General features: G+C 38.2%; 1 protein-coding gene and 1 non-coding gene across 6 annotated transcripts in view; both read right to left on the bottom strand.

Moving 5' to 3' along the window:
• The window catches only part of LOC124721531 (membrane-associated protein Hem), a 186,506-nt gene that overhangs the window by 119,403 nt on the left and 42,717 nt on the right, over positions 1–24,386 (bottom strand). For all 5 annotated transcript variants that reach the window (XM_047246551.1, XM_047246553.1, XM_047246552.1 and 2 more), the window contains 2 exons: positions 22,515–22,725; positions 15,005–15,101 (listed from right to left, as the gene is read on the bottom strand). In XM_047246551.1, the coding sequence (XP_047102507.1) occupies positions 15,005–15,101; positions 22,515–22,725 (308 nt within the window). The remainder of the gene's footprint in view (positions 1–15,004; positions 15,102–22,514; positions 22,726–24,386) is intronic.
• Positions 9,377–9,451, bottom strand: Trnat-ugu. The gene has a single exon. It is a non-coding gene; the product is annotated as a tRNA-Thr (tRNA).

Below are 24,386 nucleotides of genomic sequence, written 5' to 3'. Positions count from 1 at the left end.
GATCATCTGGGATGAGTTGCTTAATACAAACAACAGCAGCAACCATGTAATTTCTGCCAGAGAACCAACAGATGAATGAAAACAAAGTTGGTACATGTTGTAATGTAATCAAGCCAGTGGTATATTAGGAATGTTAAGATACCAGCAGGTATCGATATCTTCATCTGCATAAAGAAAAATTCATATTAGAAACTTCATCCATAAAAATAAATCATTTTACACCTACATATTCATATTTCATGCATTTACAATGATGTTGAAGTTTTAACAGAAAATTTTGTAAATTCAATTGTATTAATTCTACGAATCATATGCCAGCAATTGTCTCTGACAAAGATGTACGCTTTAGCTTCTTCATTGTGTAGAGACTTGGCAGGAAGTGGGCATAAATGAAAGTTGAGCCATTTTGTGAGGCTGCAGAAGGCAGATTTATTATTTCTTTGGTTTGTTCAAACAGTGCTGTCATAATATGTATAATGTCACAGAATACAAATGTTTAAAAGCTCAGACACTTTACTTCATTTAGCATTTCAAAAATTATCAGACTTTCACAATCATTTCATCAGTTAATTTTCTCTGTACTAGAAGAAAACCTGTGGACATTATCATGCCTCCAAAGAAGACAACAATGCCAAAATCAAGATAATCAAATACATAAAACTACATAGTTTCATATGTGGACATGCCTTTTGATGCAACTTACTTCAAAATAATAACTAACATCTGGTATGAGGAAAAGTCATTGGATGTGCACCACTGAACAAGAATATTACAAAGTGCAGATCCACTTTCCCATCTCTCTCCATGCACAGTTTTCTGCATACTCAGGATTTTGGAACCCATCAGATACTACACTCAATTGACCACTGAGGTCAGCAACTCATTTGTAACATGGCTGGCAACTGATTTATAAGTTGCCATCCCATGTCCTCTTACCATGAGTAGTTTCAAAATGGTTCAAACAAGAAAGTTGCACATGAAAACTGGGTTTACATGAAGCAGTAACTCAGAGTATATCAAAAGGGAAAAACTGGATATGTCCATCAACTGCCTGAAATTATCTGGAAAAATCAAGCAGTCTACTGGTGTGTAGGGTGCTCATATCAACAGTCACATGCAATGTGTAACTCAATTCTAGAGCAAGTGCAAATTTCAGGCATTAGCACCTTCTAAATCAGTTCTGTTTCTGGGATATTGGAGCCATTGTAACAAGCAACATCCAAGTGCACAGACATTTAATTCATTATTAGCAAGCTCACTACTTCTTATGTTCTTCTGTGTAATGCTATTGTGGGCAATTCTAAATCCTCCACTGAATATACAGATTAAAAAATGCAACATACTATGCACAAAAGCTAATAGTATTCTTAATATTCTTAATGCATTAAGGGACTTCCTGTGAGATGAAACATTTGTTTCTATCCTTTTCCATCCCCCCCCCCCCTTCCCCCAGAAAAAAGTGTGTAACCATCAACGTCATTTTTCTCTTCATTAACAATCTGTTTTTGCTCCACATGTCCACCCGATTTTCAAGCCATGATTTAAGCCCCACGTAACATGCATAAAAGATGTAATGCAGCCCTTTTGTATGTAAAATGTTAAGCTTTAAAGTGTTACTACCACTATAAAAAAGTGGACAATGGTATTAAATGAAGCAGCACTAGAAGAGACCATGGAGCATTTTGGATAATACACTTTAGATGAATGAACAGTTAATCATTTTTTTAGGAGTCTTTTGTTTGACATCCTGCAGGCAGTGAGACTGGACATAATCTGTGAAGTGAACCCTTTGTGGCTTTCCCAGCGGAATCATCTGGCATCAATGATTATGAAAATCACAACACATGTACTTCAGGAAGGCATACATAGTTCATATCAAATAAGAAGCTAGTCTTTTCAGTGCAGTAATTTAGTCGACAGTTTTCCATTCACGAAATTTGAGTTACATTACAAAACATACTTAGAAAAGTACTAATTTTTTACTGTTTTGGAAGCAGGATTAAAGATTGCATCTCAAAAAGTTGAAATTGCAAACAACATTAACCATTACACAAAAGTTTAGAATTAAGTTATTTTGGACCACTAAGCTGAATCTTGTTTGAATTTCAGATGCCACAGAGATATGGGTCCAGTGGTGTGTTTCTTGTTAGTCTGGGGAGCAAATGTGAACCTGGGCTTAGATGTTGACGCCAAGAATGTCTTCTGCAATGATCTGTACTATATCCTTGGAAACAGGAATTACAGCTGTCCTCCCCCCCCCCTTCTCCAGGAATCTCTCTTACACACTTGTATACTACTTTCAGCAGTGAAGAGCTCAAACCAAGATATTCTACTGCACACCCCAAAAAGCCTCCAAGTTCAGAACTACTTTTAAACCTTCACATTAGTTACTGCAAGTCCATCACAGCAGAACACCACTCATAAATCAATTACACTGTCACCACAGAAATTCATTGTCTCATAGGAATGCTACAGTGATGTGGTCTACCATGAACCCAGTGCTACCACCTATATTAAAAGCATTCTAATGTTACATAGCTAATAATATAGCAACCAATTCAACTTGACGATCATACACTTTTGTAGCTTTCTCTTGGAAGACAAATGATTGACAAATTGAATGTGGTGACTGGGACATAAGTCATTTGTTACCTCCCAATGAAGGAGATCTGCAAGGCAAAAAACACAGTGACTGATGATGATGATGATGATGATGAAGAACGCCACAGAATTGCTTTCCAATTGCACTTGGGAAAAATTCACAGACAGTAGTGAGAACTCCAATTGTACACAAAAGTTGATCATTTTGTTGGTAGTGGCACATAAAATAATCACATGGAAACCGGAGGTCCTTCAATTTGCTTTGGTCATCTACTTATAGTAAAAAACTTCCATCTGCAGTAGTAAGACAGCATTTCTGTGGAAAGTTCCAGGCTCAGAGGCCATGGTCAATGTATAAAACAATTTACTAAGATTTCATCCCATCTGTAGCAGATACCTTCAGAGACAGAACTGGCAATTGCATTGATAGCTTAAGAAAGCCCCTGAATTTATACGTGCATTATAAATCACATTGCACTACCATTTGTCAAGTGATGCTGAGCCTGTGATTATCTCCAATGACACCATTCTCAATTAATAGTGATCAGTCATTTAAGCTGATTTCTTGGTGTGAAGTTGGTGCCCATATTTCATTTTATTTAACTATTTATTCCTTTCTGTTAAAATTATCATGTTGTTCATAAATTTCTATTGCCTCTGAACAGCTGCACGTGATAATGTGTTCTCTTGGCTATGATGCTTGACTTATAAAATTTTATTTTGTCGTCTCCACATAGCAAAGCACATCTTTTGCAGTTCTGAAGGATCACTTTAGTTTCCTAATAGGTTTCAAAATCATTTAAACCCCATTTTACCCAATTCCATCAGTAATCTTGACAGTGCAAGAGGAAAAAAAAAACTTTGTAGTTATTATTCCTCATTAGTCCTGTAATTGTCTTTTTGTAGTCACAGTGCTCATTCCACCTCCTCACTGGAGTAACCAATTTTTTAATGCTAAATGTAAGTAAATGAGTTGTTCTTGTAAGTGAACTGGCTCATCAAGTGGCCAGATATGTAGCCTCATCAATGCAACCTTATGAAATAGAACTGACAGAATGACATTCACATGGACCAGAGTTGTTGGCAACTTTAGCATCGGACTTCTTGTTTACAATTATTCCTCTGAATGCAGCTATTTTCAATATATAAAATACTTCTTTCCAGTGAATTTAGTAGCTCTGTTTGAGGACTAGAGGTGGGTGATCCACTCCTAAATTGACTAAAAGAGCTTGAGCCTTCTACAGAGTGAATGATCAAGGACTCAAAAAACAATGAGCTGTTGCCCTTCATGTCTAAAATACCACTCCTATGTAGCCAGTGAATAAAAATTCTAGGGCAGGCTGCTGCATCAGTGGGCCCAGACTTAGCCGCAGAAAAATATGCTACAGATGATGTGTGTGTCTTTATTATATACCTAACTGTTGTGAACAGGTTTCCAGCCATGAAAATAACGAAGTTCTTTAGAACACTGCATTATTGCAGAAAACATTTTCTTTCCTTTTTTTTTCTGCTATTGGTTTGAAGATACAGCTTGCACAGAGCTGGCATGGCAGCCCATTTGATGCTTCAATGGTGAGATACAATACTCTGCAGAGAGGAAGTAGTTGGCAGCTTACTTAGGAGCTAGCAAGCTGCAAGGAACTGACTTCTCACTCCTGACTCAGGAGTCACTCTGTTCTTTGTGATATTGACTCACCACTGATTTAGTTCCCAGCGGTGGCTCACTGCTCCCATACCATTCCTGACATCACAAAGAGCAGGTCACAAGGCAACTCTGAAGACACCCCACCACTCTTTGTACTCTTGGCTGACTCTTGGCTGACTCACTGATTCACCTCACGGCAATGTGCTCTCCATTCAATATTGGTCCTCCATATATGTTCATTAATAATAATGTTATGTACATTACATCATTAAATTTTACACATATATTAGTGCATTTAGAGATTACAGAATACACTTAATGTACATTTGTTCTCATTTCAAGTTTTTGTTACTGAAAAACTGCTTTTTAATAGTAAGCATTTAATTTTTCCATCCAACATATTTTAATGTTTCAGGATATAAGTCAACCACAACTCCTTCGACTAGAAGAGATCAAGCTGTATATGTATCATTTTACCAAACTGAGTAAAAAAGAGGAATATGTCATTACTGCCAACAGATAACTTCCTGTTTTCCCTGGCTTCTCATCAGACCTGTAGATATGTCCAAAGTCCAAGCAGCCAACAGTACCTTTGGAACAATGTGGGTTATGGAAGCCAACGCAAATGATTTTCTGCAGAAATCTGAAAAATTGTTCTACGTGAATTGTCTTCACTGAGGTCTGCTTCCACTTCAGATGAACTTTCCCTTACAGAAAACTGAAGTGACTCTCAATCTGTATTCAGTCTGCCATTTTCATTTGGTTCCCTATCAGATTATCATTTATTTTCTTTTGTGACACCCTCATCCTAAACTTATTTTCATTTGCAACAACCCATAAGTAAACCCGACAAGTTTATTACATTAAATAAAATATGATATTATATACATACAATTTTCAAAAATTCATAAATATGTTTTGCCCTCTCTCTCTAATGCCCAGTTATCAACAAATTAAAAAAACGACTTGACCACCGTAGGCAACAGTGGATGGGCAACTATAAATAATAGTTTCTATACATTCATGGCACATTTTATCAATCAGAAGGCTCAATTGAAGTTTTATTTTCTAGAGTGCTCCTATATGAAGAAGGAAACACAACCCTTATCAAATTTGAAATGTTATCCCCAAATGTAACATCAAGTTTAAATCACTGCCATAATAACGGAAAATACTTCAAATATGAATTCACTGGATGAGATTTGAAAACCTGAGAGTTTTCAAATATCATCCAGTGCAGTCCCCAACAACCAGTCTTTCCTTTTCATCTTGTCTGGTAAATCTCCCCTGACCTGCAGCACTTGGAGACTTTCCTGAAATCTACCTCTTAGTAGACATCTCCAGTCATTTTCCTTCACCCTCTTCTTTCCCCTTCAACCCTTCTGCCTGAAGAAGAAGCCATTGTCTCCAAAAGCTTGTCTAATACATTTTATTTATTTATTTATTTATTTATTTATTTTATCAATCCAATTACCTTATACAGTACACCTGTATGAACTTACACCTTCCTCTCTCTTCTGTTTTAGTTGGAGAAGTTTGGCCTTCTCCAAAGTGATCATGAGTTTCTCATGAATGAGTTGAAAATGTTGCTTCAGGTGGTACACCTTCCATGCCAGTAAAATAACATTAAAAAAGAGCCACTGAAGGCTGGTTTGTGTTAAAAAAAGAACTTAATATTCTTCTCACTGTGGGGTTGAAGCGAATGGATTTGATTGATTTTGTTTGAGGATCTTAACTCCTCAGCCTCTCACTAACTTTGTCCTACAGCGAATACAAAAGAGACTTCGATACCGACAAGACTAAAGACATGAAGTGGTCAGGCCATCTTGACACACACACACACACACACACACACACACACACACACACACACACACACACACATCGGCAACAAATGAGTGGTGTTAGCAGAGAGGTGGAGGGGGAAGTGCTGGCTGATAGTGCCCATGAGCAAGCAGTGTGGGAACTAACGAGCGCCCACACCCGCAATAGCGCGTTTGTCCACCCTTGATATAAAGCTTATAATGTGCCTATAAAATCAGGGCCCCTTGAATTACATATGTAGTTGCCAGTTTTTATCTCTAAAGATGCCTCCTGCAGATGGGAGTGAAATGCTATTACACAGTTCTATATATTGTCCATGGCCACACAGCTTGGCAGTTTTAACATGAGCAAACATGGGCAGTGAAAACCTGTGTTAATAGGACAATAGTTAGTGCAGTGAGAGAGATATAGCTGCTGGTGTAGTGAACTTAGTCACATGACATTGAGGTATCTTTTACTGAATGAATGGCAACTGGCAACCAAAGGCTATATTAAGACAGATTTAGTCAGATGGTTAGACGTTCATCCTATGCTAAGAACTTCTAATCTTAGGTTTGGGATACAATAGATTCATCCAAGGATGCCTAAGAGCTATGACACCCACTGGTTGCTATACACTTGTAAATTACAAGCTGGCAATTGGTAGCTTGGTATTATCAAGCAGTAAGCACACAAGGTACCATTAAGCTGGTATGCATGTAACATGACCAGCCCATGTGTATCAGCCACAGAAGAGTGAGGAGGAAGAGAAGGAGAAAGCACAAGTCCCACATCCTGCTGCAATTCTTTACAATTTAACATCATTCTGGAGAAATGTCTGTAAATTCTCCTACTTCTTTGCCCAGAAAACTATCAATATGGTCTTAATAAGACATATTAATCCCACTTTGCACCACAGTGTGTCTGTAAATCTGTGTTATCACCAAGACTCACACAGATCACATCTATATTAGTAGCAATCAATGCTAATCATTAGCCAATGAAAATCACTATTGTTTTATATTCTTTTATTTTAATCTTACTGAATATCCTTCATATAACAGCTCTTTTGTTCCGTAAACTGTCTCCATTTCTTATCTTACTGATGATCATGTACCCTAGTCTGATTATTACAAATTTCACTTCATGTTCCTCTTACATGCTCTCATTTTAACACTGTCTGGATTCCTGAAGCATAAACTGGAACAGACATATAGTAGGCCCTACAGATTACATCACTGTTTTCCAGTCGAACACCTCTGTTTTCAGTTATGCACATGACATTTAGAAGTAATATTTTCTTTTTATTTCTATGTGACTTTTATTCCTTCCACTCCCCCACTACTTTTTTACAATATTCACATCTGCTCACACCCAGGAATTAATTTCCTGATGGTCACAGTTTCCTGACAGCTGCAGCAAAAAAATTCCTTTCCTTTCATCAAACTCCATTCTGAATTCTTAGATAACTACTTTTGATGTCTGTACCTTGTCACAGCACTTTAATTTCTCTATTCCCCTACATCAAAAAGTCAACAACAAATGTCATTATATGCACAGTTTCTGACACATTGGTTCTAAAATCCATTTACAACAACAATGGTTGGTGTGTAAGAGCTTATTTCCTGATTATAAACCATATATTTACTCTGATATCTGTTCCTTCTTTCACATTTGAAGCATAAAACCATGCTATTCTTTAGGACAGATACATAACACCCACAAAGAAATTAAGAACTATTTGACCTTTATGAAATACACTAAAGCTGAAACAGCCTGCTGAGTTACTTCCATAATATAATACACATCAAATTATAGACTTAAATACAATCTTGTGCTTTAACAATACTGAGTGAAAATTTTCAGGCAACATTTCAAACAGTCTAACTAAACCATGAATGACTTGTCTTACTCTCCTCTTCTCAGATATACAGAACAACAGGTTAAGGCGTTTGTACAAACTATAAAGGAGTGGGAAAGGGTGTGGGGAGCACAAATATAAAGCACACATCAGTAAATAACATTAGAAAATGCAAGATGCAATATTTCTTAGTGTGTTATTGCCACCACAGGTAAGACAACAAGAATGTGAGACAAGTAGGTGTTTGAACTACTTAACCTTTGACACCTGACTGCTCACTTTTTCTTCATAGGCTTCATCTCTAAGCCAATACAATAGGTAAAAGGATTTGAATCAGTGAAGACTGATGTGCTTGATGCCCTTTCTTTCAGTCACACTGTAATAACCTAAAACGCATGATATTTTGCGTTATGTGCAACTCAAATTAATCTTGTATCAACTCATGATAAAATCCTTCTAAGACATTGCACTGCTACAAAATCTCATAGCTGTTTCTTAAAAAAGACATAAAATTACTCACACATAAAACACTGTATTTAAATTTTAATACAAAGATCTACACATTTTCTTCTACAAAATGTTAGTAATTTTTTTGTTGTTGTGCCAGTGTTTGTGTGTGTGTGTGTGTGTGTGTGTGTGTGTGTGAGAGAGAGAGAGAGAGAGGAGAGAGAGAGAGAGAGAGAGAGGGGGGGGGGGGGGAGGAGGAGGGAAAAAGAGAGTGGTGAGGATGATGGAGAGGATAAAGAGAGAAGGGATGAGAGAGTTTCACATAAGCAAAAATGCATATGTTTATGTACATGCAGCTCCACATACATTTGTGATACTTAATAAATTATGAGACAGAATTGCTGGCCTGTACTTACTTTCAGGAAGCTAAATGTTTAGTACTGCTAGTCAATACATATCAAAGCAAACAAGATGACACTATCCAAGCTTTTGGAACTATTAGTTCTTTCCTCTGGTAGGAGAGAGGGATAGATTGGGAAGTTTAACAAGGTAGGTCACTCAGACCTCAGGATGAGAGGGGCCCACCTATAGCAAGGATGAGGGTAGACAAAGATGAAGTGGGAGAGTAGGAGGCCAAAGAGGTCAAAAATGGTATACTGATAAGAACTGTGAGCTTCACTCCAGAGATGATAAGGACAGAGTGAGAAGAAATAATAGATTAGGAAGAAGAGAAATGAATAGTGCAATTAGGACCTAGGATATTAGGAAAAAAGAGAGAGAGTTGAGGAGGGAGAATAAAGCTGAAAAAAAATAAAAGTAATAAAGAAAACAAATAAGACACAATATATAAGAAAACAAAAATGAAAGAATAACAAGTAAAATGAAAAAAGATCTTTTCTTCCGGGGGGGGGGGGGGGGGGGCAGATGGATGTGTTATTGCAGATAAAACGATAATTAAATGGACACCCTCGCTGCAAACAGGTGTTTATATACTTCATTGGGGACATGTTGAAAATGTGTGCCCCGACCGGGACTCGAACCTGGGATCTCCTGCTTACATGGCAGACGCTCTATCCATCTGAGCCACCGAGGGCACAGAGGATAGTGTGCCTGCAGGGACTTATCCCTTGCACACTCCCCGTGAGACCCACATTCCCAACATGTCCACACCACTACAAGTGGTATATCAGGGTGTATACGTGGACAAGGGAAAAAAATTCCCGGATTTTTCCCGGATTTCCTGGTTAAAAATACATTTTCTCCCAGATCAAAATACACTTTTTCCGTCTTAAGTGACAGTATACTCTTCCTCGGTACTGTAAAAGTCATCAATCCTTTGAATGTTTATGGTTTTATATACCGACGTAGAATTTCCAGGCAGTTCAGAAAACGAAACTCAGGGGGAAAAACACGTTTTGAAAGACCTTTGATGTGCAGCAACATGTACGCTGCATATTTTCGTATTACGAAGGTATAAATTTGAATTCCACCAAATAACGCATGTCACTTTCTGAAGCACTGCAACTGAGATTGCGATACGCTTTTGTAAGCGTCATAGCTCATCCACGTGATCTCGCCAGCTGATGACAGCAATAGGACATGTGATGTAGTCAGCCAATAGCAAGATCACTCTTAAGTAGCGCGAATACACAAATAAGAAAAGTTAATGGCTTAAATTAATATACACAGCATTCACATATAATATTGGTCTCGAAGATTAATAAGTTGGAAGAGAAGCTACTCTTGATCTTTTTTGCACGTGTTGCACTTTAAGATACACACACAAATGTGCCAGTAAAATTTTTAATAACGACGCAAATGTTTCATCTTCTGGGCTCGAAATACTTCTAAATGGTCGTCCTCAAAGAGTTGATTTTTAGATGAGAGTCAAACGCTTTGTGATTTAAGAAATTCATTGTACATTCTCGCACATAATTCATCTTGCGTAAAAGGAAATCTGCTTTGAATGTAATGCTTTTCAAACTACCATTAGCAATATTTTCCCACGACCCGTTAGAAATAGGTTCGTTTCAGCAGTTGCAAGAAAGTGCCAGATAATGCGTCACTGCGCTTGCGCAGCTAGGATGACGCACTAAGCCCATATGTTCGTACGTGTAAAACATTAAAAGATCTTACACTATGTCATAAAAGAAACAAGACATCAAAGGATACTTCAAGAGCGTCGGGATTTCACGAACCATACTAAAGTGCATAATTCAGCTTAAAATGCACATCTGCATGTAAATTTTCTTGGAGTACCAGTACTCATGTTTGGTTCTTTATTGTAGTATAATTCCATAAGTGCACTTCAAATGCAGCGAACAGTTGAAACTAGCCAATAGTGTGAAATTAAACACTTCATTTCAAATAAATTGACTGCCTCAGTAGAAAGGATTAGTAAAAGCTAAATCTCTTTAGCAAACCGCAAAAATAACTTCATTGTTCTGTAAGGCGATTACTGCTTGACTGTGGAAACAAAATCTGAAACTATTAACATATTTTAGCCTGCCGTAATTATGCGAACATATTTTAATTCATTTGATAGGCCCCCCCACCACAAAAATCCCTTTTGTTATCATTTAACGTGAGAGCAATAAACAAAGAGGAACAACAAAATCACTGAACGTAAACACAGGTCACGTGGGGGGACCCACCTCCCCACCACAACTCGGACTGCTCTGTGCATCGGCCCCGGATCTACGATATTTCCGAACCAGGGCAATATTAAGTAGTAGTGAACAGTCACACTTGTGTAACCAGAAACGGGAGAAGGTACTACTCATACGCAACTCAACTGCGCATGCGCAAGAGCCCGCCTGCAACTGCTCAAACGAATCTAATTTAAACAGTTGTCATGTCACGCTCATTGGAGGCAATTTGTTATAAAGCATTGCATAGTGTTCCTAAAGCCTTTGACACACTTTACTGTTGGCAGACACTTGTATGAGCACTGTTTTGTTGTTGTATACGACACATTTCCTTTGCAACTTAAGTTTTTTTTTTTTTTTTGTTTTGTTGCTGCAGTATTATTCTGCAGTTGTGGGATACAATAATATCCTTTGTTAGAGTATTGGTTCTTACCAGTCAAAATCACAAAAATTTAACTGAAAACTAAAACAAAGAAAAATTCCCGGAATTCTAAACAATTCCCGAGTTTTTCCCGGTTTTCTCCCGGATGGAAAAATTCCAGAGGGTGTCCATTTAATTACCATTTCATTCTAGCAAAAGCTGCATGGTCATCAATGGTAACTGTTCTTTCGGGAACAGATACTACCGTCATATATAGTTAAAATATGGCTTCCCGGCCACTGGCCTTCTTGTGCAAAGGCACACGCTATGCCTGAACTCGTACAGGACTTGGTAGATTACTCTGCCATGAGTAATGAGTATGATGGGCAAACATCTATTAGGCGCACTAAGAATGTAGTGGTGTGGACATGTTGAGAATGTGGGTCTCACGGGGAGCGTGCAAGGGATAAGTCCCTGCAGGCACACTATCCCCTGTGCCCTCGGAGGCTCAGATGGATAGAGCGTCTGCCCTGTAAGCAGGAGATCCCGGGTTCCAGTCCCAGTCAGAGCACACATTTTCAACATGTCCCCAATGAAGTATATAAACACCTGTTTGCAGTGAGGGTGTCCATTTAATTATCATTTCATTCTAGCAAAAGCTGCATGGTCATCAACAGTAACTGTTCTTTCGGGAACAGATATTACCGTCATATATTGCAGATAAAGTCCAGGAGGGTGTTGAGATGCAAGGATATGTTGGAGAACAAGTTCCCATCTCCAGAGTTCAGTGAAACAAGTATAGGGTGGGAGGATTCAAATACCAATGTAGTATAGGAAGCACTGAGATCCCTCGAGCCATGCTGCAGAGCATGCTCAGCACCTTGGTACCCAATCGGACAGTTCTTGTATGGCCATTCATGTGCTCAGTGAGTTTAGTAGTGGTCATGCCTATACATAACACTGCACAGTTGACACAAGTTAGCTGACAGACAACATATGTAGTTTCACAAGTTACTCTGCCTTTGATATTGTAGGATTTATCATTTGTGGGGCAAGAGAAGGTGGTAGCGGGTGAGTGCATGGGGCAGATTTTACAGAGGAGACAATTGCAAGGGTAGGTATCTTTGGGTATGTATAATGTTTTGGGAATATCATATGGTTTGACTAGGCTGTTACAGAGTTTAGGAGGGCAGTGGATGGTTTGGGGAGAATATGAAAGAGAGAAGATCTCATTTCAGAATTTAACTTGACAAAGTTATAGGATTGACAGAGTAAAGTATTAAGTCATTCAAGGCCTGGAAGGTACTAAGTGACAAACAAGATGCGTCCAAGTTTTTTGGTTGTGGGTAATTGTATTAGTCGGAGGGAGAGAGGTGGATGTTGCAGAGGGAATTTGTTTGTGAATGGTATCTGAGGCATAACTGTAGTGAAGGAAAGCCTGAGAAGTAATTGCTGTTGGTGTAGACAGATTTATTGGTGGGGCAGACACATTTGCTGCAAATGTCTAGGCTGTAGGGAAATGACCATTTGCTGTGGAAGGAGGAGCGGCTGTCAAACTATATGCATTGCTGCTTATTGGTTTGGTTTGTTTGGACTGAAGTTTGCAATGGTGGAGGTCAAAGTTAAGGAAGGTGGCTTTGGAAAAGCATTAGGTGAATTCAAGCTGTAGAAATAATTAAGTTTTTGCAGGATGCAGAGGAGTTCTTCCTCACTACATACAGACCACAAAGCTGTCATCAATAACTCTGAACCAAGTTAAGGAGCCAAGTTTCTGGGTGTTGGGGAATGGCTCAAGAAAAGATTGGCTTAGGAAGGGCAATCCTGCTTCCCACAGCAGTCCCTGATTTGTTTGTACATTTGCCACTCAAAAGTGAAATAGCTATGGATAATGACGAAATTGGCTTGGGTGACAATAAGATGATTTTCAGGTGGTTATTGGGAAAATTAGTGTTCTAGGGCTGTGCATGTTGGAGGTTTGTGGAAAGTGAGGTGACATCGATGGTGACAATGAGGTACCAGGTGCCAGATGAATGGGAATGGATTTGAGACATTCCACGAAGTGACTTGTCTTTTATGTAGGACAGGAGGCTTTGTGTGGTGAGTTAGGGGTGCTGGTCAACCCAGGGCTGAGATGAGTTTGGTGGGAGGTTTTGAGGCCAGCTACTATGGGACAGCCAGGATGGTTGTTTTCATGTATTTTGGGAAGTAGGTAGAAAGTGAGGGTTCATGGATCAGGAAAGGTAAGGAGTTCTGTGGAAGTAGTTTAAGTCATTGTGTGGGGGCTAAGGTTTCAGTATTTTCTCTATCCTAGTCTGGATGGAAGGGGAACGGGACTATCATTAACAGTTTTGTATGATGAGGTGTCCAAGAGCTGATAATGTCCCTCTGCCACATAGTCCTCACACTCACGTACTACAGCAATGGAGGCTTTGTCCAGAGGGAAAAGTTGATGGAGCAGCATGCCTTCAGGACATGGATAGTTCAGGAGTCAGCTTGAGTGAGGTTTGAGATTTTGGTGGTATTTTTCAGGAAGGATTAAGAGGCAGTGCTGGAAGTGAGAAATGATGGTTTTGGGCAAGAGGAGAAGGATCACTCTTGGATGTGAGACAGGGCCTGTCTAGCCAGAATTCAATGCTCACTCTGTTCATTGTTAGTTGGGAGTGGGTGGTGAAGTGGTATTGCCAAGTAAGGTTAGAGGTTCTTCAACTAGGGCAGTGTGTTTGAATTTTGTTGTGGGACTGAAAGTTAGGGCTCTGAAAAGAATGGATGTTTCAAGATCAGGGAGTGATCAGGATAAGAGATAAAGGACTGAATGGACATCAGGGTTATGAGGTGTTGATGATTGATAACAGTTACGGTTGGGGGGTTGTGGGAGATGTGTTGGGACTGGGAGATGGGCTTGTTGGCTAGGACGGGGGATGTTGGTGGCAGTGTTGTGGATGGTAGTTGTGGAAGCAGGGGAAAGAGAAACCTTTGTTGTAATATTTGATCAACTGGCTGGATAACTTCTTTAAGTAGCATGAGGCATTTTGCTCATCTTTATTGCTGGCTTCAAGAAGATTTGCACTGAGTATGTTAGCACAGCCAGGTGGAGGATTTGAAAGAGAGGCAGCAGTTGTTGGGAATAGTGGTTGGCAGAGCCAATATCTTGATCAGGGATAAGGTGCATAAGGAATAAGGATTGATCAATCTGGAATATAAAGAGGTTTGGTAGAAGGATGGGTTGCAGCCACAGATGGGGACTTTTAATGCAAGGTCTTTGGGAGCAATGCCAAAGGTTCTCACTCAGTTCTTGCTATCTTTGGAGTGAAGTTGGCACAATGCTTACCACCTCTAACCTCCTACTCTCTTTAACGCTTCCCCCTTCATCTTTTGTCTAGCCCTATCTTCACTAAAGGTGGTCACTCTCATCCTGGGGTCTAAGTGACCTGCCCTTTCTTTTTAAACTTCCCTAACCTCTCCCTCCCTCTTACCCGAGGAAGGAATTAACAGTTCCGAAAACTGGGATAGTGTTGTCATTTTGACTTTTATTTCTGCCTACAGTCAGTATTTAAAACTCTGTCTCCTAAAGGTAAGAATTGGTTAGCACATCTGGCTCATAATTTATCTGTGATAGTTATGCAGTTAAATAAATTTACCTTAGGACCAAGTAATCCTGGCTGGTCTGTAAGTATCAAGCCGAGTTCCTTTAAAGTTGTACGCAGAAACTTCCTTCTTTCTTGGTGTCGGTGTGCCCTGCATCACAACATTTTTATGTGAGGAAATAAAGTAATAATTTATTCCTATAAAATGTAAACTTACATATCAGAACGACAGCAGATTAAAACAACAGACGGATAACCCATTCAACAAAGCCTATAGTGAAATTAAAGTACATATATGAAACAATACTAAAGTACAATGATAATGGGTAAAGGCTATTTTAATGCACTACTACACAATATATATTACATAACCATACAATAAGTTTAGATTTCAGTCTAGACAATTCACAAATTTTAAAATGCTTGCCCTGCAAATCCCATTATCAATTAAAATAGAGGGCATGTACCCAAATAAGTTTGGTTTTGTCCTTCATAAAATCTATTTCATTAAAATGGAGCATACGGAAATGTATATTCTACATCCATGACCAGCAAATGGCTACTTTTGCCGGTGTAGAAAGCTATGCTTCAGAGAGCATTTCCTTATACTGATACAAGTCAGTGCCACTGCATCCCAAATCTGTGGCTGGAAGGAAGGAAGAATCAGGTTTAATGTCCCATTGATGACAACATCTATAGAGACAGACCATAAGCTCAGATTTGAGACTTTTGGGGAAGGAAATAAGCCATGTCCTTGCTCCTGTCTTCCAGTCACAGATACAGATGCGGCCTGTTTCCATACAAGGCACTGATCCCTGAAACACAGATTTATACACAGGCGAGAGCACCCACTTGCCTTTTGTGAATGTGGAATATGCACTTCAGCATATCACATCTTAATAGAACACATTTTAGATTCTGATGAGAAGGCAGAACCAATCTTATTTGGGTATGTGCCTTCTATTTTAGCTGATGATAAGACATGTGTAATATGTATTTTAAAATTTATGATCTCTATGCATTTAACAGCTTGTTTACTAGTACAGCTCTTATTGTCTGTATTAAGCAATTTTTTGAGCAACTGTCTGATTTATAAGAACTTGCAAGCCTCTCCAATGTTTAGTGTATTTAAAATGATGACAGTGTGTCAAAGGTTCCATCATTTATTTTAATATCAATAAGTACACTGCATGTCATGCATAAAATGATTTGTTATTACTAAGTAGCACAGCAAGTATGGCCATATCTTTACAGGTAGGCTAAAGCACATGGACTTGTTTATTTGGCATGGCGTGAATAATCTCTAATGGATCAAATGAGCCACTGGGAGAATTTTTGTTAAAAACTGAAAATTGAAACAATGGTAAGTCCAGATTGGAATATCAACAATTATGATAAAGATAAGATTGCTATTCACCATAAAGACAACACATGGAGTTGAAGACAGGCACAACCTACGATGACCTACTGTCCCCACACCCACCACCAAACAGTCTCTGCCCACTCTGTCCTATCAACTTCTCCCAATTCAAATTTCCTCACCCTCATTATGCACTACTCTCTGCCAGTGCACCCACCATTCTTTGCCCCTGGTAGCCTTATTCTGCCGTATTCTAGTCACAGCACACTCTTCTCTACCCCAACTGCGCCTTGCTATCCCTCCCCCTTCCCTGCCCCATTACAGATAGCTGCTTTTGCTCAACGCAACACTTGCAGTCTGGTCATGGTGATTGGAGACAGCACTCATGTGGAATTAAGGTGTGCATGCTTGTGTTCATCTGTGTGTGTTTTTCTTTCTTTTCTGACGAAGGCTTTTTCCGAAAACTTAAGATTCCACATTCTGACAAGTGGCTAGGGAAATGAATATCAATTCAAACAAAGACTAGCCCTAGCTAGAATGCACTTTTTGTCCAAACAGTCATACCCCACTGGTACACCTTGAAACTGACTCATCGCCCCCCCCCCCCCCCCCTCCACGATTACACTTAATAAAGAGGAGCTTTTACCAACATCTTAATCCAAACGGTTACGCAAAGATCACTGTTCTCTGTGACATAACAATACACTGCCATGCCACAATGTATGGTGGTTCCTAAAACATTTCTAGATCCTACAGTTACAAGAAATGTTGGAGCTCATCAGTTCTATAGCCCAGGAACCCCATGTTCACAAAATCCATACCCATCCAAAACTAAATCCATACCCATCCAAAACTTGTTGAGTTCCCTGCAATGATCACCATTTAGCATGACCCAGGGAACACATATAATTAAAGAAAAGAATTTTTTTCAGTACTAATCATTTTATGTTTTCTCTAAAGATTCCCTTTCAAAATTTACACACTTTTGCAAGCATTCAAATCAATTTTTGAAACATTTTTTCACTCCGATGTTGGTACCCAAAAACATGGTTATCAAAGGATACAATGACTTCTTGAGGTGCATTTTTTGTTTGTCATAAGAAAATGAAAAGAATGAGTTAAGTGACACATCAGGTGAATATGAGCAATGATTCAGTAACACATAATGGCAACTTTTCCCCATCAAACAATAAATTGTTTGACATGCCATAGTTTTTTCCGATTTCAATGATGACTTTTGCCAAACAAATTTTATACCATTCAGCATTAACTATTCTTCAATTCCCTAAAGCTATGGTCATGACATGTGCCTTTGTAACCAAAGAAACAAGTTATAATTTTCTTGGAACTGCTTCACGAACAAATCACTTTTATTGGTTTCAGTTTATCTTGAAACACCCAAACTGCTGATTACTGCTTATTCTCCAATTCTTATGAACAGAGCAAGGTTTCATCTCCTATTGCTATATTGTTTACATATTTTGCATTTCCTAAGAGGATTTTTTTGAATATTTCCTAACACTAACTGACATGAGCATATTTCAAGCTTCATTTAGATTGTATGGAATTCAACTTCACTTAAACTGTGTGGAATTCATCAGGGACAGCTCTTTTTCACAGCTAAATGTTCATGCAAACTCAAATGTATTGCAGTCTTCAGTATGTCTAAGGATACCTTTTTCACATCAATTATGCTGCATTCAGCATCAATGTCTTCTGGAACAACAACCAATTTTTGTTGGCCTTCACACAATTCATTATTGATGGAAGCAAGGCCACAACAAAATTCTGAAAGTCAGTTGGAAACTGTCTTTTCTTAAGGTGATTGATTACACTGTTCCTACATACAAAAAGAACTTTTTTTTATATTTTTGGAGGAGAAATGCTGTGATTCTTATAGTATGTTCCCATGGTAGGTATGTCTTTGTGGAACCTTTCTCAGTGTTTATTTGATACATCACTGCAACTCTCTAAGAAGAAGTCAATGTGAGAGTACAGGAAATGCACTTTCAAAGACATGTTGCAGCAAAGATCCTGACAAGTGTTGATCACTTGATTCACTTCCTTGTTATTTGCAGCTCATCTTCTTCCAAGGAAGTTTTCTGATACTTCATTGAACTTGAACTTATCCCGAGGATTGGGCTGGGTTATTTGGGGGAGGAGACCAGACAGTGAGGGTCATCGGTCTCATCAGATTAGGGAAGGATACAGGAGGAAGTCAGCGGTGCCCATTCAAAGGAACCATCCCAGCATTTGCCTGAAGCGATTTAGGAAAATCACAGAAAACGTAAATCAGGATGGCCGGACATGGGATTGAACCATCGTCCTCCCAAATGCGGATTCTTCATTGAAACAGTGCTATGCTTGCAATTCTTCGTCAGTCGGGCATGTCTCAAAATTTTGATCTAGCTGAAGCTCCCATGATCTGAGAGCCCACAAATACAATTTTTATTATTGCTGAGGCCAGATGAAGAAATTTTTCAGCAAAGTATGCAAACCCACTGCCAGTTTTGATCCCTCACCTTTAAAAATTGTTTAATTAATCTGATTTTAATGTGAAGAGGTGAAAGAACAATAGCTTCATGAGCTACTCGATTTTGACACTGAACATTTTTTTTCACCCACTTCCCAATTTCATGTTGGCCATTTCTTTTTTAGAATTCTCTCTAAATTTCGGGTGAAAGTGGTTTTCCTGCCCACCATCTAAGACTGCAGACCTTCTGGGATCAGAGATGGACAACTTGTCAGTGCAGGACAGGTGGAATTTACAAATACCTTGCCAATGTGGCATGATTTATGTAAGCCAGACCAAGCGTTACTGTGGAGAAACATTGTACTAAACATCAGCACCCGCACTCACCTTTTGCAGTCAAGCATTCAATGGAATATGATAAAACAATAATTCTGGCCACAGTAACATCTTTTTTGGATTCCATTATTCAGAAATGCATGGAAATATGCCTGAAAGAAAATCTGATGAAGTGTGACAGCAGCTACAAGTTGGATAGTACAGGGAAGACTATTATCTCCACGATCTGCTCTAATCAAAGACAACAGAGAGCACAGATGACCACAGTGAGTGGCAACTCTGAGTCAGCTGAGTTCCACAATCCTGCCAGTAAGGATGCTGCCCTCCCAAGTAGTTTGGTCAGTCTGCCACCACGATCTTAATGCATGTGCAGAATACTCACAGCACACTAATAAATTGTGTTGGGGGGGGGGGGGGGGGGGTGTCTTTATGTGTCTTCAGTGACTAACCTTAGGAGGAGTGGCAGATGCCCAACCGAAAATATCATGGAATGTATTTCATGACAACCGGCTTCAAGCCCAAAATTTCTTTGAACATATTTTATATGGGTATCTTATACTGCAATAGTTACAGCAATATTATTTTGCTCCTTTGTGTGTAATGTAAACTGAGAAAAAAATATTTACAATAAAAATTAAGGACAAAAAAAGCAAAATAGTGAGGGAACTGAATGCTGTCAATATACACCATGTGTAAGTACATCCAATTACAATTTGCTAATTGTAAGTCCCTAAAATTCAGAAGTATACAAAAATGACACTTTTAAGTATAATTCAAACTCATGCACCTGTTCCTGCCATCTTGATTCAATTTTCAAGATTTTCCAGAATCATTCAGGCCAAATACTGAGGTGGTTCCTCCAAACAGGCTTTGGTAAAGTCTTTCCCATTCCTTGTCAATTATTATTATTATTATTATTATTATTATTATTATTATTATTAAAAGCAAAATTGGATAAATTCTTAAATTCTGTGTCATTATAAGATTACTAGCATTCTTTTCATTGTTATTTTCATTTGGTATTTAAATAATTCAACATTCAAGTTATGACTGTAATAAGTTGTGGATATGATGCAACTTCATCTAAGACTACATGTAATTGACATTACCCCACTTAAATAAACATAAACGAAGATTTTACAGTGGTCTAAGGTGCATAAAAGATTTTGTTACAATGTACCCAAAAGGCAAGACTAGACCAGCTCACACTTTTAATGCCCATAATGAAACTGTTCACTGCATTAACAACGATAGGTTGGCTCACTCTGAAATCCACATATAGTTTTAGGTGGTTCACCACACCAATATAGGTAAATGTTTGCCTGGTTTACCAAATAAACTAGCATACCCTCCAACGCCTTCTCTGATTACCAAAACTAATGCATGTTAAAACAATAATTTGTATGAGGAAAGTTATACAGGCAAAGAAATGTGTACCACATAGAGAAATACAGAAATATTCATCACTGCGAAGCAATATTTATTGACTCACAGAAAGTCTCCTATTTAGTTCCACTTCATTAGATAAAACATCCACTAATGGAATATCAGAACAGGTTGCGATTGAATTGAAACAAATGTATCTTTCTTAATGGGAAGACATTATAAGAAGTGTGACTGGCCTATTACTGTTCAGTACATGATATATATTGCCCGGCAGACAATGTTAGCAGTTCTCTGAGGCTGTTGGAAATAATGCAGTTGTATACAGTAAGGTCAAGTCATTTGAAATTTGTTGTAAAATATGTGAATGTTTATAAATAACCAGTGCTGATATGAAATTTGACACCTGACTTTCAACATTAAACAAATGTAATATAATGTGGGAAAATTTTAAGGAAATGTAATTTACTCCTGACAGAGTTTGATTAAAAACCCTTGTTTGAACAATTCTTAAGTATTGCTCATTATCCTGGGACCCAAAGAAAGAAAGAAAGAAACAGAAAGATAGAGAGAGAGGTGCACAGCTCTTCACGGATTTGTGGAACCTGCATAAAAGTGTCACAGAAGTGCTCAACAAACTGTAATGGGAGACAGTGTAAAGAAGCCACTGTGCATCATGGAGAACCTTATTCTCAGAATTCCAACAGTTCTTGTTCCAATATGAGTCAAGAAGTATACTATTATCTCCAACACATATCTGGCATAATGATCATGATGGTAAACTTAGAGAAATTGAGGTTTACATAAGAAGTGCTGACAATTAGTCTATGAACTTCCATCATGCTGGAATAATTGTAGGTCAGAAACTTCTGTTAATCAGTACAACGAAAAACCAGCCAGAGTTGCAAATTTCAGTTTTTTTATTCACTTGATGACTACTTTTGGGTTGGGACCCACTTTTAGATCATCATAACAGATAGTCAAATTTTTATTTCTGAAAATGCAAAAACCATGTCAAAAATGTGAATACGAACAGTTACAGTGCATAGTTATCTATATGTGCTGCACCTGTTCATTTGCACAATTTTGACACGTTTTTTGCATTTTTGGACATACCAATTTGACTATCTGTTACAGTGATTTGAAAATGGGTTCCAGTCCGAAACTAGTAATTTAGTGAATAAAAAAAAGTGAAATTTGCAACTTTGGCTGGTTTTTCGTTGTACTGACAATTATTCTTCCTGCACATCATTTGCAATTGAACAGAAATGGAGCAAAATGGTTTTGGTGCACTATTTAATGTCCGCCACACACCATACAGTACAGATGAGGAAATCAGCTGTGCCCTTTCTAAAGGAACCATCCCTACATCAAAAACTGAGTAGGACAGCTCTCCAACAGCTTCTGTGAAACTGCAAATAACCACTTGTTAAAGACAACACCCCAGTTTGCTACCAGCAGTTATAAATGAAAATTCTTTAAAATATCAATTACTCACACAAGAAAAACATTATTACATCACTCAAACAAAAATGGTCAACAACAAGAGATTCAGTCTCACCACTGATGGTCCATGTAATGTTCAACAATTTCACGATTTCTGCCAGTAGAATACTTCACACTAATTCAGCAGGTTACAGTCAATCAAATTTATGGGAAGAATATTAAGGAAGTGTAATTTACTCATGAAGGAGATGAATTACAAAATCCTTATTTGATCCAGCCTTGAGAATATGTCAGTGGCCTAGACCCCCACATAGCTTTAAACATGCTGTATGCATTCACATATGAATAAGACTGTCTTGAAATTTATCTAACAGGAAATTTTTAATAGCAGTAAATAATGGAAAGTGAGTAAACCCCAAATTTGAGTACTAAAATGAGAAATTACAGTAGCAAAGTTACCAACAGCTATGTAATACTGTTACCAACTCATAACTTCAATGATATGAAAAACAACAATTGTTTAATAAGTGCCATCAAAACATATTTAAGTGACTTATGAAACTCACGCTTTCTGGACAGCTTGATTATAGCACTCTTTTACTTCTGATATTTTCTTCCCATATCCTTTAAGAGTGTCAAAATAGCTCTGAATGTAGGAATGAATGTACAAAACTTCATCTCGGAATAAAGCTATTACCCAGCTTGACTCCAGAGCACTCAGCCATAGCTTATTTGCCTTTTCTTGGTTGAGGGCTGAATGGCATAACATGAAGCCAACTGAAAAAAAGCAGTACATTACTGAAAAATATAAATTTCAAGTGTGTATTACAAACTAATAACTTTAACCTGATAATATACAGAAGATTTCTGTTTCATGATACACATTATATTCTTTTTCTACAGAAATTTAAAGGTATACTTCCCAGTACTTTACATAGAAAACAAAAGTTTTGAACCACACTTCCATCATAAGAAGTATATTTATATTTACAGTTGGCGGCAACTTCAATCTATGCTCGAGATATTGGCAAAAATACATGCTAAAAGTCAGTGGTAGGCATCAAATATCACCCAAAATTGTACTACATGCCTTCTCAAAAATTATTTTGAATAATTAGTTCAGGTGCAAACTCAAGTGTAAATGGTTGTGAAAACATACTCGACCCCTTAGCAATAAATAATCATGAGATTTATAGATGGCTCTTGACACTGTTCCTCACAAGCAGCTTCCAATCAAACTGCGTGTCTCTGGAACATCATTTCAGTTGTGCAAGTGGATTCATGATTTCCTGTCAGAAAGGTCACAGTTTGCAGTAACTGACGGAAAGTTGCAGAGTAAAACAGATGTGATACCTGGTGTTCCCCAAGGAAGTGTTACAGGCTCCCTGCTGTTCCTAATCCATATAAATGATTTAGGAGACAATCTGAGCAGCCCTCTTATATTGTTTACAGATGATGCTGTTATCTGCCATCTAGTAGTCACCAGAAGATCAAAACCAATAGCAAAATGATTTAGATAAGATATCTGCATCATGCAAAAAGTGGAAATTGAATCTAAACAATAAGAAGTGTGAAGTCACCCATATGATTACTGAAAAGAATTTGTTAAATTTTGATTGCATGATAAATCACACAAATCTAAAGGCTGTCAATTAACTAAATACTTAGGCTTTATAATCACAAACAACTTAAATTGGAGCGATCACGCAGAAAATGGAGTGGGGAATGTGATCCAAAGAAGGTGTTTTATTGGCAGAACATATGGATGATAGAGCAGCTCTATTAACAAGACTGCCTGCACTATGTTTGTCTGTCATCTTCTGGAGTACTGCTGCATGGTATGTGGTCCTTACCAGACAGGATTGTCAACAGACATAAAAAAAATTCAGAGGACGACAGCTCATTTTGCAGAGTAGCCATGTAGATGTAGATGTAGCTGTATTTAACTATATGTAGAAAATGAACCTCCATCCATTTCAAGTGACAGATCCAGATGAATTTTATCTTGTAGCTCTCAACCTAGTTGGATCCTGTTTGTAGCAGTATACAGCAATTCTGATTGTTTTTACCTCTCCAAGCATTTCATTAACCCATCCACTCACTACCACTACCATTATCACCACCACCACCACCACCACCACCATCAAAAACACTAATATCAATGGCCCAGGATATTCATATTGGTGTTGAGAATATGTAACTCTTGGTAACTTGTTATAATAAAACATATATTTAAAAAAAAATCTGCTACCCAGACAGCAGCAGATACAAAGAACAAATACTCTCACCCATACTAACTTCCAGAACTATTCTGATCATTCACCCAAGGGTCTTGGATGATTTCCCTGTTTAATATCTGTGTGGCATGATTTCCTTCATGTAACTATTCTCATCTGCTTTATTCAGGAAGCCTCAAAAAGCTACTGCTTTTATGATGG

This window comes from Schistocerca piceifrons, chromosome X, assembly GCF_021461385.2.
Source record: "Schistocerca piceifrons isolate TAMUIC-IGC-003096 chromosome X, iqSchPice1.1, whole genome shotgun sequence".
NCBI classification, from domain to species: Eukaryota; Metazoa; Arthropoda; class Insecta; order Orthoptera; family Acrididae; genus Schistocerca; species Schistocerca piceifrons.
Note: the sequence above shows the minus strand (reverse complement) of the source record. Positions and strands in the feature narration are given on the sequence as shown.